At 26.8% G+C, this 21,102-nt stretch overlaps 1 protein-coding gene across 1 annotated transcript in view; it reads left to right on the forward strand.

Annotated features, from left to right (window-relative positions):
* Nucleotides 1-20,393, forward strand: part of LOC128952870 (homeobox protein homothorax-like) — a 55,180-nt gene extending 34,787 nt beyond the window's left edge. Inside the window, exons 7-11 of the mRNA XM_054298325.1 lie at nt 1,778-1,929; nt 2,765-2,841; nt 17,475-17,533; nt 18,240-18,335; nt 20,027-20,393. Of these exons, the coding sequence (XP_054154300.1) occupies nt 1,778-1,929; nt 2,765-2,841; nt 17,475-17,533; nt 18,240-18,335; nt 20,027-20,247 (605 nt within the window). The 3' untranslated portion in view covers nt 20,248-20,393. The remainder of the gene's footprint in view (nt 1-1,777; nt 1,930-2,764; nt 2,842-17,474; nt 17,534-18,239; nt 18,336-20,026) is intronic.
* The last annotated feature ends 709 nt before the right edge of the window (nt 20,394-21,102 follow it).

A 21,102-nucleotide genomic window follows, 5' to 3' on the forward strand; every position in this document is an offset into this window, starting at 1 on the left:
AAACAAAGTAATGAATTACAAAACAAATATTATTTTTATTTAAATTGCTTTTCAAAAGCACTCGTCATTCAATTGACAGTAGGTTTACATGAATTACACATCAATGAGATATAATATAAATACATAACAATATATGTGTGACTGTTTATCATTGAAAGCCGCAAAGATGATCATTAACAGTGGATATAATGATATACTAGTATAACATCTCTCTCTCTCTCTCTCTCTCTCTCTCTCTCTCTCTCACACACACACACACACACACACTCTCTCATCATAATAGTCCATACGATTACATCAGAGGAGACTTAGATTACGACTTTTACAGTGAATCCCTTGTGTACTATCACACCGAGTATTGACTATGAAAGAGTAGATGTGGCATATAATACGGTACAATACATAACATAACACCAATACTACACTATAAACACTAATAGTGTACTTCAAGAGCCGTACAATTGAAACAACAAAATACTATCATCAATGACAGTATAACCTAAAACCCTAATACCTCTATAATAACTATTGTATATTATATTGAAGAGTCAGTCATATAAGCTTTGGTCACCAAATATACAGTACTAACAAATATTAAAAGAAATGAATGAAAAGTGAATTCACTAATTTCCTCTCTCTCTCTCTCTCTCTCTCTCTCTCTCTCTCTCTCTCTCTCTCTCTCTTATTTGCCTTTTCTACACTATAACTGACTCTTTCAATGAAATGGGACCCCAATTGACGGACAAATGAGCAATAGTTGGATATATTGAATATATCATATCATGTTTTAAATGGACGGTTAGATGAATGCATAGATGCATAGGGTATACATAGGTTATTGGCTGAAAAAAATGTGTACCATTTGTGAGGCCAACAATACCCCGGCATTCGTGACAATACTGTTGGCGCTCTAAAGCTGCCATCGATTGAATGACTGTACACAGTCTACTACACTATCATCTAAAAAGAGGGCATTTTTGTGCACTAATGTAATATTCACCATCAAGTTTACAGAAGGGAGAAAAAAGAGACACAGTTTGACAGCACCGGCATTTGAATCGGCATATTATACTGTATACATAAGCTAAGCTGATTTTCTTTTAGCTTTATTGTATATATATTACCTGACAGTGCATTTTGGGACTTAAACGTGCATTTTTTGGACGCAATTGTCCGTAAATAATCCAATCAAAAGTGGCACATAAAGCGCGCACAACAAACAAATTTAGCCATTTATTGCACAATACATTAGACCCAGTGTTTGAAAGTTACATTTAATATTTTTGTGTATTTTATATATATTTGCCAAATATATATATATATATATATATAAAACATGAAAAAAACTTATCTCAAATTGACAATACATTAGTTGATCATCTGATGAATAAACTGTCCTTTTGTTAGCTAACACTGAATACCCAATTCATGCCCTCTCCCTGGATGTGCACTTCAACATAGACTCACTCATTATAACGATTACATTTTTATGATATTGCCTATCTATCTCTATCTCTCTCTCTCTCTCTCTCTCTCTCTCTCTCTCTCTCTCTCTCTCTCTCTCTCTCTCTCTCTCTCTCTCTCTCTCTCTCTCTCTCTCTCTCTCTCTCTCTCTCTCTCTCTCTCTCTCTCTCTCTCTCTCTCTCTCTCTCTCTCTCTCTCTCTCTCTCTTAACATATACATATAACTCATAACACAAAATATTTATTAAATTATACATTTAAAGCGACTACAATGAGTTAAATATTGATGAGATGTTTTATATATTTAAAAATAGGATCATTCATGGGTGACGCCAGTATTGGATCGGGTGATGGAACCGGTGAAGATGATGACGACGACCGAAGCAAAAAGAGACAAAAGAAAAGAGGAATTTTCCCAAAAGTTGCCACAAATATCATGAGAGCCTGGCTTTTCCAACACTTGACTGTAAGTAATATATTATAAACATATAGATAGATAGATATGTTCAAGTTATACAAAATTATATTTATTTCTATTTTTTTGCATAACACTTAAGTAAATATAAATAGATAAAATATAAATTATAAATAAATTTAGCCTATATAAAATATTTTTATAATAAATAATTTTAATAAATGATGGCATATTTAATTTCATATTACATAGATTTTGTATATTTTGATAACTCAAAAGACATACTCCTTTTATTCATATATTTTGCTTATTTGATGGATATATCAAACAAACATTTTTGATTAAATTTCTGTTTTTGCGATAAGAGAGTGAGAGAGTTGACACGTTAATGGGGAAAGTTAGTGATGTTGAGGACAGTCATACATCTATGAAATGATCAAATGAAAGGGGGATTCAATGAATAGACAAACTAACACAAAGACTGTTGAGTTTTGCTTATCATAACTCTTTGCATTTGACGACTGACACTCTTGTCTATGATTTTATACAAATAAACATTTAGTTGAGTTGAAGGCTTGACACTTACAAACATTTTTTTGTTACACATTTTCCTTTCATATGTATTTCATTTTTAAATATTATGTTATTATAATTTTATAAGACTTATTGTTATTCTCCGATTTCAATAACTTATCAGTCAATGTTATCGTTTAATACCTACAAAAATAACAAGTTTTCCATTATTTAGTGTCACATTTGATTTAATATAGAATTTTTATTAAAAATATTTCTATTATTTATATAGTAATATATAGTATATATAGTATATAATAAATTTTGATACATATGAGTGACAACATTGATTATAAATGGTTTGTTTTCATAGCATCCCTATCCAAGTGAAGACCAAAAGAAACAGTTGGCTCAGGACACAGGACTGACTATACTTCAAGTTAATAATTGGTAAGTCATTTACAGTCTATCATCTCATATATAATATATATAGAGTGCTTTGTAATGTCATCTCATGACTAAATTGTTTGTGGAGTCAAAATTGTTGGCAAAACCAATCCTCATATAAACGTTGAGATTCTCAATATATTTTCATCCCTTTTGTCAAACCCTTGGCTTCCAATTTCCTATATTGCAGTTCACAATCACTTTACCAATGTTTTCATTAAACATCAAAAACCCAATCAAAACGGCTAAGCAAATAGTGAAGTGCTTTCCAAATGAAACAAACATTTCAATAGTTAGTGTCAGACATTGAAACTAATACTAAATTGAAAGCAGTGAGAGGTTAGTCAGATCTCTGGCAGCTATGGAGCTAATAATATATGGGTCTAACCATTGTTGATGGCACTCATTTCTTGTCGACAATAATGACCAAAGAAATAGCAATACAGACAATGCTTTGCTTTTACGCAAAAAAACTGCAATTTTATGCCAAACTTTTTGTTATACTTTTGTGTCTTTCATCGTATCATTTCAATTGCAATTGCATGCAATGTCGCGATTAAACCTCCCGTACTTAGAGTCCTAACTGTGATTAAAGGTCTAGTATTTTACTATCAATCCTACGACACACACGCCATACCATACATACAGACACAAACACTGGCTATTTAACTAATGAAAGTTCACCACCAACTGTGCACTGATGAGACAATACATACGCTTTTCCAATATTATAGATATTATTTATCATTATTTGCTTGATTACCGTCAAAATTATATATATTTACTTTTGTTAATTCAATGTTTGCACTACACAAATGTTTTTTAGCATTTGTTTTAATTTATAATGTTTTGTTGTTTTTATGCTTTACACTGAAAAAATAGCCATTTATTGCATTATAATTTATCGTGTTTTCTGGCTTATGATTATAGTCAGTAATATATATTATGTAAAAAAATAATAATAATAATTTGTTGACTAAATTTATTTTTAATTTTGTCTTAACTGAGGCAAAATTCATTGTCTGTAAAATTATATAACAATAATAACATCCTTTTAATTTGGCGCTAAATCTTATATTATATATGCATATTAAACACGTTTTTATATAATCTTTTAATACATGTTATAGTGTATAAATATATATACAGTATATAAAACATTTAATGTATTTATGCAGTCTAATGAAGAGTCATATAAATATTTAATGTTATATTTATAAATTGCTGTTTTGTCTCATTTTAGTATTAAAATTTTGAAGTTAATTCAAGTTTATTAAGAATAGTGATATAAATCTTTATTAAATTTTAGTAAAAATCAATCTAACAGTAACTGAACGATGCATCCTTTAAATACAACTGTGTATTGGATGTGTAACTAAATCAGTGTATATTTGATTGAATGAACTGATCCCTCTCTCTCTCTCTCTCTCTCTCTCTCTCTCTCTCTCACTCACTCACTCACTCACTCACTCACTCTCTCTCTTTCTTTCTCTTTCTTTCTTTCTTTTATTTCTTTCTTTTTCTCTTTCATTCTATTTGTTGTTTTATTGGTAATTGATCTCTACTTCTAAATCAATATTGCATTAAAACTTATTTGATTGATTGACAAAAATTTAATTTTGCTCTCATTTTGTAAATTTATAAATCTTTACATTTTATAAAATAATTATTTGTGTTTAATGTTAACTTTTATATAATTTTAATAGAGAAATTATAACTATTAGTAAATAATATTTATAGCATTTAATATTACTAACTACAATAATACCTGTATTATTAAAACTGAATATTCATGTTATTCATAAAATGCATTAAATGTTGGTTTTTATATACAGTTATATATTAAAATCAATTGAATAATCCGTTTATTGCATAATATAATGAGATTTTTATCCTTTAATAAGTTATGCTATGTTTTTGATTCTCTCTACTATTTAAATATTCAACACATTTCACTGTTTTATGTTTGAAAATAATTTTTATATAATTTTTGTTTAGAATATAGTATATTATATGCCAATAATAGTAAAACCAACAACGATTTTGAAATACAATACATGAAATTATAATGCAATGAAATTATGACCACTTTAACTGATGAGCAAATATTTTGCTGATAGGAATCATAATTTTGTTTTCATGTATTTTTTTGCATTTAACCAATTATTATGCATTAAATTTATGATTACTTATTAGTTATTCATGAAATTATGATTACTTGATTTATAATATAAATATTAAAAATGTATATATATTACTTCATAAGCTTACTATCAAAATATAACTGAATTCTCATGTAATTTATTTGAATATATTTTTGTTTCTTATATCCAATTAATATGTTTTCTTGGTGTTTATCTCTCATAAAAATTTGTAATTAAAATTAATTAACTTTCTTATCGTTTAGCAATCGATTGCTACAATATATTTAATTGAGAGAAAATGCATTTATTTTTTTAATTTAATGTAATATCTGTTTCTCATTATCGACACAACGCATGAATTTTAATAGCTATTTATATGATATCCATCGAAATATATTAATTGCAAATATTTTTGTTTTTGGTGTAAATACTACTTTGATGTCAACCAAAGGTTATCGAGTGATAGATTTGTATTGAAAGGGATTTTTTGTTGATATACTCTATAGTGTCTAGAGTTTGGACTTTGCTGTGAATACTGTAATACATAAACTCGTTGTTTGCTTTCATATATATTGTGATATAATTGACTAAAAAGAGTTTGTGTACTGTATTTGCATTGAATGCATGATTTAAACATTTGTAAGAAATAATTTATATTGAAATATACATTACTTTTTTGTATATCCATCTCCTGCTGAGCTAATTATCAGTATTAATGGCATTCTTGGTTTGGTTTGCATTGCCAACAGACCAACAGCTCTTTGCACATTACAATCCCTTTTCAAAACCTGCTATTTCTTAAATTAAAGGATCAACTGATGGAGTCAATCAACTTATTTATAATTAACTGATTGCATACCTACTGATTGCAAATATGTGTTTTAAATATTATTTTATAGGCAATGTCAGTATTGGCACTAAAAAATTGTTTAGGTTTCCTATGCATTATATTATCACTTATTTAAATGACTAATTATACTATATATATATATATATATATATAATTAAATTATACATTATAATGAGATATTTCTAAACTATTTTGATGTGTTATCACATTTTAAAAAATATATATTTTTTGGTTTATCTTTTATATATAAACTATTGTTTCACGCTTTAGTCCAATTTATTTTGGTCATAAACTACAGTATATCTGTCTCTAATAATTTAAGTTATAATTTTCTCTCTTAACAAAATAAAAGGACAGACACACACATTTGAAGGAAAGTATATAATTATGAGTTATAGGCGTAACACAAAAACGTTATATAGAGAAAAACAACTAAATGCCAGTAAAGAAAATATTAGATTTCCTTATATTTTTGATTGACAACTGACTGCGAAAAAAACCACTGCTTTAAACATGACTACATCACTGGCACACCGTATTTATGTTGTATGTGTTTTGCCAGTGCAGGTGTTTCAATTTGGTTTGAATACATATTTTAGTTTAAACATTTATTTAAAAAAATATTTCCAATATTTTTATTGCAAAATTACTCATTTTTAGACTACTTTTGTAGGGATAGTTAGATGTGTAAAAAACTGTTAAACTAATAATAATTTAGACCATAACTACAAAAATGCTGGTTCTAGTCGTACTATTGGTGGTATTGATGGTCATGTTTGTAGTTGATTACAGTGTGGTAGCGGTGGTTATGGTTTACGACTTGAATTGAAAGGTTACTCACAAAAAGTTATTTTATTGTTTGTAATATATTATATAAAAGTCAATAAAAACAAAAATAATTGTTTTTTCTCTAACATAAAGTGTTAAAAATAAAATTGCATTAACTATATATAATTGCAAATATATATAATCACTTTTTCGCTCCAAAGTTTTTTAAAAATTTCTTAATACCGTATATATATTATTGGCTCATCCATACAATGGTTGTCCCTTTTTTATAACAGTACATATACTATCATATATTCAATATAGTGATGAGTCTTAAATATAATATAAAATGAGTGCTCTTTTTACTTCTCTATGGGTATACGTCTGGGGATTCATTGTCTGATGAAAAATGACATTATATTTAATAAGAAAGCTATCCATATATAGTATGTTATGTTATGTAATGTTATATAAAACTTTTCTTTTTATTTAATGAGTTATATCTACAGGAATGGGAAGCAAAGTTTTGCAACAAACTTAATAACATTACTATTTTCCTCTTTTTGATCAAATAACTATATATATATATATATATATATAATATTTAAGTATATATGTGACCGACATACCATTTCTTGTATGTCCAGTAGTGTGTCTATAACTGTATAACCGGACAACAGGAAGGAAAGAGTCGATTGCAAACCGGAAGATATATGAGTCCAGAAATGGCTGGTTTCTGATTGTACTCTATATTTAGTAATGCAATAACTGGTGACCACTAATAACAAGAGTTTAATTTGTGAATTATTACCATTTCTATCATTTCTTAACAAACTATATTTACACCATAATTATTATTTTATGTCTTTAATATTTTTTAGTATTTTATTTTATATACCGTAATAAGTATATATATATATATATATAAAATACTAATATTTAATGTTTTATGCATACAATTATTTATTTTAGAAATTATAATATTTTTATAACTATTAAAGTTATATAATTATATATTTATATTTTTCATTAATAGCTTCTCGTTTTTTGACTATTAATTTTATGAAAGTAATTTTTTAGTTTTCATATGATATTCATTATTATTTAACTTTTATTTTTGTCAATTAATAAATGCTTTTCAAGTGTGGTTTTGTTGCTTTAAATATATTTTTCAGTGTTTATATTTGCAATTAATATTAGATTTTTACAATATATCGTGTTGTTTGCTATATAAATGAAATTATTCTGTCAATTATTAATCAAAATAAATTAGATTTTTCTCTTTTATTTAAAAAATTTATAATATTTTATTTTGCAATGTATTGTTTGTTATTATTTTTATTTCAATTATATTATACTTTGAAAAAATAATTGCAATTATATGGATATATTGATCGAAACATTGAAGGGAACCATAGAAAATATTGTGATATAGTTTGACAATAATTTTCACTATTTTTCCTTCATTTCAAATATGGTATTATGTTTAACACTAAAAGTTAATACATAATACTACAGTAAATTATGAAACTCAGTCACTAACAGTCTAACTAAGCGATCAATAATTGAGAGAATATTTTTTAAAAATAAATCTATAATTTACACAATAATGCTATTCATGAGATAAAATAGTATATAGACTTCCTTTTTAAATCAATGACTATTAAAATTATCTTTCAAATTATATTATACTAAATACATAAAAATATCAATATTGAAATATTTTTATTTTTAAATTCGAAAAACAATTTAAAAGTAGGATAATTTAAAATAATTGAAAACCAATGATCTCATTTCATTTACAATATAATATATTTTACAGATATTTATTGCATTATAACATAACTTTTATTCAGTTATGTTGATCATAGTTTTTTTTACTCGATATGATTACTAGTTATCCTAATGGCACCGTTAGCTCTCTATAGTAGTGGTCATACTGTGTGTCTAATGATTGAGTGCTCCCACTGTTTCACTGCATTCGACAAATTTATTTCCCAGACTCTACTATACTATCACTGAGTCGACCATTATTTCAGTCAAATTATATATTAGTTTATATGTTAAATGATTTAATGTTAGGCTTTTATAATATGCTTTAGTTTGCAGATAATTGTAACTAATATTGATTTTTAATAACAAACATTTTTCAATAGGCATTGAATTTGAAGTCCATTTAAATTGAATGCATAAGAAAACACGTGCCATTGCCTCCAATTAACTATTCAATCGGGAGATTGTGGTATATGTTAGTGTGTGTGTGTGTGTGTGTGTCTGAACTTTTGTATTGATGTTGATTGTGGGCCACATGTTATGTCAATTACAGAAGCGAACAGACCTATTCTGTCAGTCATTTAAATTGCTTGAACTCATGTGTTATCGTAATATTTGTGAGATTTAAAACTTTTTTCGTTAACTATATAAATACAAATCACTTTTTGTTTGAACCGATAGTAGCAGTAATTGGTTTGGAGAGAACAGAGTCGGATTAATCGTCAAAATTAATCTAATGAACAGTACTTTTCAAATATAATATATACTGTTTGTCTCACTAATGGTTATTAATCTCACAAAATATATAATAAAAAATAAGAATTTGCCAAAAAAAATCAGTCACTATATAACAGTGTTGTGTTTGTCGCCTTTGGATGTAACGGATAGTCAGATGAAGTGGAAAGGGAGTAAAATATAGTATATATATCAAACAATTGACAATAATTCTTATTTGAGTCGCCTCTATAAGTCAGCTCATATATGTTGTCCATAACTCAATGTCCGGATGTGTTAGTTTGCAATCTAACACCACATCATATTAAAACTTGGCTCTCATTTATTTTGCTTACCATCATTGATCTCTCTCTCTCTCTCTCTCTCTCTCTCTCTCTCTCTCTCTCTCTCTCTCTCTCTTTCACTCATTTCTAATTCTATATCCAATTCTCAATGTTTTTCAATATCATTGCTCTTAAAATTTCTGTTTTTATTTCTTGATAAATACAAAACAAAAATTATTCCCAGAATAAGTCTCTGGTCTCTCTTTCTCTCCTTATTGCTGTCCCTCCCTGTGCTGTATATAAGGAGAGGGCTGTTATTTCTTAGTATTTGCAGTGTCTGGCAGTTTAGTCGGACATTGCATTCACTGCTGGATATATTTTAACTATTTTTATAGCCATTAGAACTACAGCTCTTGAGTATAGCATTTCACAGCACGACATGAAGTTTTAAGTCTTATGACTGCAAGGATTGTGTGAATTGAATACTGAAACTAATATAATGATTAAAAGCCAGGTTTCACTCTCACATAATTTGGCACATTTTTTATTTATAAGTCACACACACTGTTTAGAAATATTTTTCTGATGTTTTATTTTTTAATTTTATGATTATTATAATTTATATTTTTATTATAATTTTAAACATAAACGCTTGGCTTTTCATAACTGGCATTACATTTGAGTAAATATACTTAACTGATATAGTTGTAATATATAGTATTTCTATATAATATATGGAAATATATTGTATATTATTAATATTTGTAGTAACGGAGAGGGAATAAATGTTTGCGATAATAGTGTCCAACAAAACAATATATACAATAAAATGAAATCCTTGGTATACGCAGAACGAGTCATTCATGAGATAATGTCTGCATTTTTAGGCGTAATATCTGATAACAGATCCATATTATCCTAAATGCATGACTCCTTCACATCAATAAATTATTGATATATACGGTGTTATTCTTGTATTGTATGCCTTTTACTATACATTTATATTTATTGAATATACACTACTATTATATACCAGTTCTCTATTACATTGCAATATAAGGTCGATAAACATTTTCATTGTTTGTTTTTTACTCATCTCTTTGTAGTCGTCTATAGCAATGTGGGTGATCTCTATCCCGCTCTAAACTAACGGATTCAATGCTCGCAAATAAAAACCTAAAAATAAAATACAAGAATTGCTTTACAATACTATAACTACAGTTTAAAAAAATATAATTCATACAAAACATTACTTCGGGGATCATTCTTATCAATTCTCTATATGTTTAGTATAATGTTAGCATAAATATCTATATATACTGTATTTTCAATGTTTTTCAAACTTTTATATACTACCAATCACTGCTATTAAAATATAAATATTATTTAATAATATTTTTAGTGTAACAAATTTAAATATTTTGCACACAACTAACATAAATCTCAATACTCTAATTCAAAAGTTATGTTTTAACCATTGAGAGAGAGAGAGAGAGAGAGATAGCTTGTATTTTATTATACTACAGCATAGCTAAGTTATTGTTATTTATTATAACATTTATTTATAACATTTGAAAGTCTATAATGAGTTGAAAATGTTATTTTTGATGATACGGTTACTATTATAAAATATAAAACTAATTTTGATACAAATATGTGTTCAAAAAATTACTAATACGATTCTGTATATATACAGTACATGAATGTTGAATGATATGAAAATGTTTTCATAGTTTTTAGTCTCGTTATAATTGGATTGAGTTATGCCACGCAATGTAACCAACATTTTTGCATTCAGTCACTGCACGAGCCGTAGTCTCTGCCAAATAACATACCATACCGTAGGCCCAGTCATAGACAGTATGAATACCATGAATACAATTTGCTCTCTCTTGTGGCCAGACATTAATCGATTTAGTTATACACTTACCACGCCTTACTTACCACCTTCAATGTGTTTCCCTGTACTGCTTATATTAAATCAATATGTGTGCGCTCACATCCTAATGCTTCAACACATTGCATAACTCTGTCATACCATACCATACCATACCATACAATATCACACAATTTCATTGATATTTAATAATTTTTTTGGCATCGTTTTAAAACAATTGTTATATTTTGATTATTAAATCAAATAAATATGTTATAATATAATTCATAAATAAAATGATTTTACAAATTACTAAATAAATAACTTTATATTTGATTGTATTAATTATATGTCTAAGTTAACATAGGTAATGACATAAAAGAAATAAATTGTTTTATTTTAATTATGTTAATAATTCAGATAAATTCACAAAATTATTAGTTGTAAATGCAAATCATTAAATATGTTGCCCTTTACTACAATATTGCATTTAATAATTTTCATTACATATTATATAATATAATCATCAATGATTTGAAACCGAGATTTATTTGAAAGTACAGTATATCTCATTTAAATAATAAGGCGTTGTATTCAGTTATGTCAATCGTGACACAAACATACATACACATACATACACATACATACACATACATACACATACATACACATACATACACATACATACACATACATACACATACATACACATACATACACATACATACACATACATACACATACATACACATACATACACATACATACACATACATACACATACATACACATACATACACATACATACACATACATACACATACATACACATACATACACATACATACACATACATACACATACATACACATACATACACATACATACACATACATACACATACATACACATACATACACATACATACACATACATACACATATAAAAATGACTAATTTTGTGATTATTAATCATTTAATAATAATTACTTGAGCTCTTCATTAGACTAATAGTGGTCAATACATATGACAAATGCATAGATATGATGATTAGGTAGAGATGATGGTTGCCATCTCAACTATGCATACCAGTGCTTCAGATATTATATTAGAATTGAATTTATTTAAAACAAAATACATTATATAATCGACCGATACTTTCATTAAGCAATCAGTTCACGTAGTGGTTGTCGGAGCCGGTGATGAATATGACCCAACCCTCCGTCAATTTGATTACTTTTTGCCATTTTTATAAATCTCAACCAGCATTTCATTTTGATTTCACTTATTTTTTTCTTGTATTTATTTTATTTGTTATTTATAATTATAAATTTTTTTCTCAACTCCTTTTGCAATTTTGAATTATAATACTTGATTAATTTGATGGTCCAAAAACATTATATTAAATATATATATATACTATATGAATACACATATAAATATATCAAATATATGAATTGAAAACATAAAGATAAATATTAATGTTATAATGCATTGCCTTTTGTGGTCACTGTTATGAATGTGTGTGTCTTCTCACTCATTCAATGTTGTATTTGCTGTTACAGTGTTTCCAGTGATTGTTGGTATCAATGTATCTATCGATGCGATCATTGCTCTCTCATATTTGCAATAGAGTTAGGTCTCGTTTCACTGAATTCAATACTCTCTCTCTCTCTCTCTCTCTCTCTCTCTCTCTCTCTCTCTCTCTCTCTCTCTCTCTCTCTTTCTCTCTCTATCGGCTCACTTGGTGGCCATTTTTCATAATTTGTGTCCTTCCCAGTGGACTCTATTGTAGTTCATTGTTACGTATGACTACATTATTGCCATTTTTCGACATTACCTCTATTTGTGTCTAACTCTCATTGGTATCGATTTTTGCACTGTTGGCTTAAATCCCATCGAGAGATATATTGAGTAAAAAGCAAAGCATTATATTGATATGTATTGCACTTTTAAAACGGCAAATCCACTTTTCTATACAATATATTGTCTAAATTTTTACAGATATGCTATATAATGAGTTGTTTTCTAGATATATAAACAATCGATAAAATTTATACTTTAAGTATTAGAAGCAAAACTTTTTTATCACAAATAAATAGTTAACAAACAACTCAAGTATTGAGAAACAACTGATAGTAGGGTTCGCCAAAGTTTTCTAACAATTGTAATGTACACACACTTCAAGCATAGCATACAATAATAGGTGTGTATAACCACTACTATTTATGTTTAACAATCCATAATACTATACAATCATCATCAATGAGACTTTTATTTAGTGGTAAACCTTATCATTTTAAAAGGTATAGTTAGTCAAAGCCAACATTTCATAGTATAGTAACCAATACTTAGCGAAATGTGATTCACTTGAATAGCATTAAACTATAGACTGGACAGTCATTTAAAAAGATTTTACACTACAAATAATAAACAGCTGTATGTAGTGACTGTCAACTTACAAATAATATACCGATTCATATGTCTGTACACTATATGATAGTCTCATTACTAGAGAACATCTGTTGATGTGATGGTGTGTTTTGTTTGTACACCCGTTGCCACACATTTGACTGTGACTTAGGCAACACTCCCGCCACACAAACTCCTGATCAGAGTTACCGATCTTTTTAGTTATTGTTTATCAATACTTCTAGTATTACATAATATATTAGATTTATTGGTCGATTGTCACATATCTTTCCTCTCGATTCATAAATTTTTTTGTTTACTTAGCAAATGAATAAAATATTTATGCCATTTGAGTGAATGTCTGTTATTTGCAATTAATTTTACCAAACATTAGAATAGCATTAAAAGTGCTATTTCTGTGGTCTCAAGACATACATATTGGTGTTGTAATATCAGTGATGAGCTATATATATGCCGGTCATGACTTTAAAGCACAATACATATTACATACCATATTATATTTGTGTCTCATTTTTTCTCTCGGATGACGTGCTTTACATTTGGACATTAGGGTCGTCCGCAGCTCTGGTAGCAAATGACCTATGATTTAATGATGTTTTCTTTACAAATGTAATGAATTGATCCAAATCTCCATCAGATGTTTGTCGGAATGTCTATTCATTTACGATATATCTCATACACTCAGTAATGTATTTCATGTACTGTGAGAGTGAATCAAGAGGTGAATGCCTGGTTTGTGATGAGCCCTCTCATCAATTGTAGTTACAGACAGACAAACCAATATCGCAAACATTTCTCATTTGTTGTATTTTTTTGGTTCACTTTTTTCAGTTGACATGAGTTACAGGCAAAGAGCAATAGGGAGTGAGTGAGATATAGAGGACAGGGAGAGTATTAACAGATAGTGTGCACCCGAAGCACACAAATTACAAAATCGATTACTTAACTCAAATTGTTTGCCCTTTTCATGACATCACAAACCGATAGATTTATTTAGCAAATTATGGCAAAACAATAAATGCATAGTTATCCAGGTGTGTCCAAAACACATTTGCAATTTTTAATATTTTGTTGATTATACGGATAAATGCAGTTTACCATAAAATATAAACACTACTACTTTAATATAAGAACAATAAATTTGTGGTTATTATTATGTTTACATTAAATTCATTTAAAATTAGAAAAACCAGTAGTAAATGTTTTATAAACGTTTAAATAATGTATTTTAAAATTATATGTCAGTATTTTCAACATTATATTACTTTAATTACATTTTTATATAACTGCAGATTAAGATATATTTGATATATAAATTTAATTTAATATTTGAAAATTGTTTTTATTTTTTTTAATTCTGTATTTGTAATGGTTTTTAAAATTAATTCCCAAAAACTATTTTTATTTAATTTATATTTATTTGTTTCACACAAAATAGCTTTTGTGACCTTAAATTTACTCATAAAATAAGTTACAATTTTGTTAAATGTTTAAAATGTTATTTTGAGAGCAAAAAACTTTATTAAATGGGAATCCAATTATTTATTTGGGGAAATAATTTTCTCATTGAATTGTAGTTAAGAAACAAACATTTAATCTCTATTATGAGATTTTATGACTTTTATTTTGCTTAAAAACTTTTAGAACTTGAGATTTGTATTAAAATTAAATATCTTTTATATTATTTTGTTATTTCAAAGAAAATAGTCTTTTTTATTTATGAAGCTTAAAGAGTAAGTGAGGGGATGACAGTCAATGGTGACGGTAGAGGAGATAAAGTAAAGGCCTGATGTCGACAAACATTTCTATAGGGATTTATATCAACCAAATTCAATGGGATATTTGTGTAGCTTTTCGGTGTAATTATATTTATCGTTTTTTTTTTGTTGTTGTGTTACTAAAGTAGAGCACCGGTAACTCAATGACTGTTGTCATTGTGCAGTGCATTGAAATAATTCCATTCCATTGCATAATTCATTGGATCAAACGGTTGTCCCTTTTCCGGTGAATTACCATCATATGTATAAATACCATACAAAACACAATACTCAATATATTGTATAAATAGTACTTATATGTAGTATTATTACTACAGTATTTATATTATTACAATTGACGGACAGCTATACTCTCACTAACCTTTAGAAATAATTTAGTATTTACACTATTTATACAATTATTTGTTACTCTGATAAGTCAAAGAAAGAAAGAAAGAGAGAAAGAGAGAAAGAGAGAGAGAGAGAGAGAGAGAGAGAGAGAGAGAGAGCATTTGACTTAAGAAATATTTTTCATTAATATTATATTTTTGTTGATAAATTTTTATTTTATATTTACAAATTTGGCAATGAATATTTTATTATATAATTTTATAAAATTTAATAGTTAGTGAATTTGATTTATTGATAATAGTATTGTATTGTATATATTTATTTTAAATGTCTATTATTCATTACAGATACTTTATATAACTACCGTATTATTAGTCACTTAGTGTTTACTGTATATAAAAATACAGTATAGTATAACTGTTGTATTAAAAGATAATTTCAATATACTGACACTCTAGCTGTCAGTACTGTCACTTATATTTGGTAATAATTTACAACTGATTATAATGTTATGTAATTATTAGACAGATTGAGATAATATGTGACAAACTTTTCTTTATTTCTTTAATCAGTCCTTACTTTTCATAGTTATAGATAAAGACTACTCTTTCACTCATCTAATGCACTGTTAAAGTGAAGCAAACGTTTTCAATGTTAATGTCAGCCTCGGCTCAGAAATTATCATTAAATCAAATCTCAACGGATATACAGCCATATAATAATATACTTTATATTATATACTCATATAAGTGCTAAAAGGGAAGACAGGGACTCGCCTATATGTAACACACACTACATGTACCATATAATCATATAAACAACATATATCAGCATCTCTTTAAATGCAATCAACTTTTGTATTTAGATTTAAATTTCATAAATACAGTGTACTTCAAGCTTAAGGCACTAATAATAATAAAAGTACAGTGAGTGGGTGGGCGAGTGAGGGACTAAGTGGGTGAGTGAGAGAGCAACGCATAAATATTGTATATACAAAAATATAATTTGTTGTAATAGTGGGGAATGGAGTTAATGACATTTTCAACGACAATGCATTCAAAAAAAGTTTTTTCTCCAATAATATGATTATAAATCTAAAAAGAAATTGAATCCATTTGTAGCGTTAATATTGACTCGAAAGGTGGCTATAAATTATAATAGGTTTGTCTCACATGTTTGAGCACTTTTCCTAAAATTAAAGCCCAGCACTGGTATATTGTATTGCACTGTTTGTCACATCAGAGTCTCAGTTGGCCAGAGGACAGGGATTGTAATTTTGAAAAGTGATTCTTCCAAATGTAACATACAATATATATATATATATACAATAGATATATAATATTATTACATCACTCATATATCTATATTACTTTATGCCTCTATTGTGTTAAATTTTGATATATCACTTGTCTATGCTATGGAGATATATAATAGCAAATCACTAAAAAAGTGATACACTTTTAGCCCAAAGCCTCTATTTATAATCAATAGTTATTTTGACTTTAATGTTGACATACATATGGAAAGTATATTGAGAAAAGTGTTTATTGAGAAAAATACTTTTAAATAAATAATATTTGTTGTATCATATAATTTATGTTTATTTCACAATCAATGAGATAAAGCACAGTTATGTTTGATTTATACATTTATATTTAAATCATTTTTTCACTTTTATTGTTCACAGGTTTATAAACGCCAGAAGACGTATTGTTCAGCCTATGATAGATCAGTCCAACAGAGCAGGTATGCCATCAATTGTATCAATGATATCTATAGAGGAAGTGGTGCTAATGAGAAACTTTTTCCTATCAAATGTAATAGTTTTTTAGAGTTTCTTTTAATTTTGATTCAAAACAAATTTATATGATATCTATAGTATTTAATTGAATTCACAAATGAGATATACATTGAGTTAGTGAGTGAAGCATTGAATGAATTAATGGAAAGCCATTTGCCATTTGGCAGTTTGGCATCATTGGTATAGCCGTGGCATCACTCTCCCAACTCCCGGTGCCATAAGAAGTGAATGCCATTTCTCTGGCGGTGCGTATCGGAAATTGACAGGACTTGTGATTGATTGCCACAAGAAATGCTTTACTTTTTTCTGGGACCAAATGCAATGTGCTTTTGATGCATTGCTTTATCCTTATATATATATATAAACTTTATGTATAATACAGTATAACAATACCGACATAACAGTGTTGTTCATTAAAATCTGAAGCCATTTATGCTGAGTTCAGACATTTAGCAGAGGAAAGTTGCATAAAGAGAGTGGACATCCATTGAAATGAGAGTTAGTTGTCGACCAAAACTATTGAAACAATCCGTCACTGACTTGACATCAGTGATGCTCAGCTGTTATGCGGAAATGTGTTTTCTCATTAGCAATGCTTTCATATTATAAATAACAATATAATTCTCACTCTATTTTTATTATTTATGTCAGATTTGGGCGGATCTATTGGTAGTGCCGGTGCTGCTTACAGTCCCGATGGTGGCATGGGATACATGATGGATGGCAGCCAACAGTTCAGGCCACCAGGTATTTGCATAACATATATACCATCACTATATACCATATAATCCTAATGAATAAGCATTACATAAGAGAATTATACGGATTTTAACTGTGAATTAATCCCCTTTGAAGACACCTATAGATATAATGTATTCAAAAGCATCAAAATAAATATAATAATGACATATATAAGTACTTTATATACATATTATATGTAGATATTCACAGACTTAGTACATAACAAAACTATACAGAATTATCTTTAATATCTTATTTTTGATAAATTACTTTAAGATTAAAAATAAAACATAAACCAAATCACCTCTTAATAGATCTTAAAACTAAAGGATTTAAAGATTGATATTTTTGTTTAAAAATTGCTACTTTTATTAACATACAGTTGTTTTACTGTATATTATTTTGATTATTTTGTATATATATAATATCAAGTTTTTAGTTTAAATAGATTTTTGTAGTAATGTTTACTTAAATTTTATGCAAATATTAATCATAATAAATTAATATTTGTTTGTTTCTGGTATTTTTATTATCAAAGATATTTAAATTTTATAATAGTATAAATTTATTTATTGTTTTTAGGAATTTTTCTTTTAAACAAATCTTAAGAATTATAAATAATAAAAATTAATTTTTATTAGTCAATAATTTATATTAATTATTAAATTTCACGAAAAGATAATTTTAATGAATTTATTAAAGAAATATATTTCTGGTAATATGTTTTACAAAATAAACGCTTGTAATATATTCTAAACATACTTTTAAAATAGTTTTCATTGCTAATTATATTTATAAAGTCATTAAAACAGCTAACCAGTGAACTAGTAGCTTAAAATGCAATTTATATATTTTCTAAAGTGGTATATAATAATATAATATGAATAATTTAAAATCTAATTTTAAGATACTATCATACGTTTAAAATTGTTTATTATTATAAATTAGAATAATTTTTAAAAATAATTTTTGTTGTTATTATTACAACATTGTTGAGGTAGTTGTTGTTATTTTTTTATTGTTTTGTTACAATTCACGCACTGTAAGGATTATATTGTATATGAATTGAATACATATATGAATGTATATAAATTTATATACTGTATACTATATATTATCTTATACTCGATTATACATAAATCTTCAATTCAGTGATTAAGCTTTTTATTGTCATTCATGTCAGTAAACAAGTCTATTGTATTTGAAACTGATTTGAATAATTAAATTGCTTTAAAAAATAACAAAACAGTGTTAATCCGTTACCATAGTATGTATAACATATTACTATCAAAATGAGTGTTTGATTGACTTGTTTTTTTTGAAAGTATTTTATTTTTCTCAAAGATGTTATATAGTGTTATTTTGTTTTACTATAATATCTAGAATTTGCTAAAATAATTTTTAAATAATCCAAATATATTTATTATGTAAACTATAAAATTAATTCAATATCATTTTTGAGCAATTATTTACAAATCAATTTAATCCTTTTTTAACTTTAACCTACAATTAAATAGAAATATTTATTGAAAATTATATGATATTTTAAAAAAATATATTTCACATTAAATACATTATATCAATTCTACATATTTTCTATCAATTTTGACAAGTTTTGCAACATTCACTATAATTATAATTTTTTAATATTTAACTTAATATTAAATTTGATAAAATATTATTATTATTATTATTAGGAATGCAAGGCTGTGGTGACGCCTCAATGGGAATGGCCGGACATATGGGAGGAATGGGTGGCTATTCTCCATTTAATCCGCAATTAAGATCACCTGTATTACCCGGACACCCTCATGCAGCTATGATGATGGCACATGGACCTATGGGACATTCAGGTCTACCACAGGGTTCGCCATATGACGGTTCAGGTCAACACATTATGGACATTCATGCGAGTTAAACAACAATTATTAATACAATGAGAAACACTAACATTTGTGTTAATGACACAAACTATTGAAGAAAATTTTGTTCAATAAATTCAATAATAATATTATATATTGATTTTTATGAACATCAATAAGATTACGAAATAATGGAAAATTGTTTTGTGTTTTTGTTGTGAAAATATTTTTTTGACCGCATTATAAAAACGGTTTAAGTTTTTTTAATAAAATATAATATATAAAATATTTAATAATAAATTTACATTTAAAATAATATTTAAACTTTTGTAATATTAATTCTTATTATTATAATTATTGCTGATTATTGATTAGTTGTATAAAACAAATGTTGTTTAAATTGAATGAGTTTGTAATGAGTTTTTAAATTTTTTTCATGTTATTATTTATGAATTAATTTGTGATTTAAATTAAAAATATTTTTTGTATTATAAGAGTTGCCTTTTAAAGGGGTTTTAATTATCATTTGTGTCACTCAATTTCAACCACAATTTTTTTCATGAATTAACCGAATTGTAAAAAACAAAATACACAAATTTATTATATAAATACATGAATTAATTTTATTATATAAATATTGAATATAACACTGGATTCTTGATAAGCAAACATTTCATCCAATTTTCTGTTAACTAAACATTATTATTGTAAATCTATGTTATATCTTATATATCTTATTGTATATCTATAATTGTTTTTTCATCACATAAAACATTTATGTCAAAACATTTTGGATAAATCAAACTTAATACTACAGAAAACATTATTATTATTAATAAATATTTACCGAAAATATAAAAAAATAATTGTAACATAAAAAACAATAACTCAAAAACTAACATTGTTTATAT

This window comes from Oppia nitens, unplaced genomic scaffold (genome assembly GCF_028296485.1).
Source record: "Oppia nitens isolate AA-2021 unplaced genomic scaffold, nextdenovo-longstitch-racon4-pilon3 scaffold1_pilon_pilon_pilon, whole genome shotgun sequence".
NCBI lineage: Eukaryota > Metazoa > Arthropoda > Arachnida > Sarcoptiformes > Oppiidae > Oppia > Oppia nitens.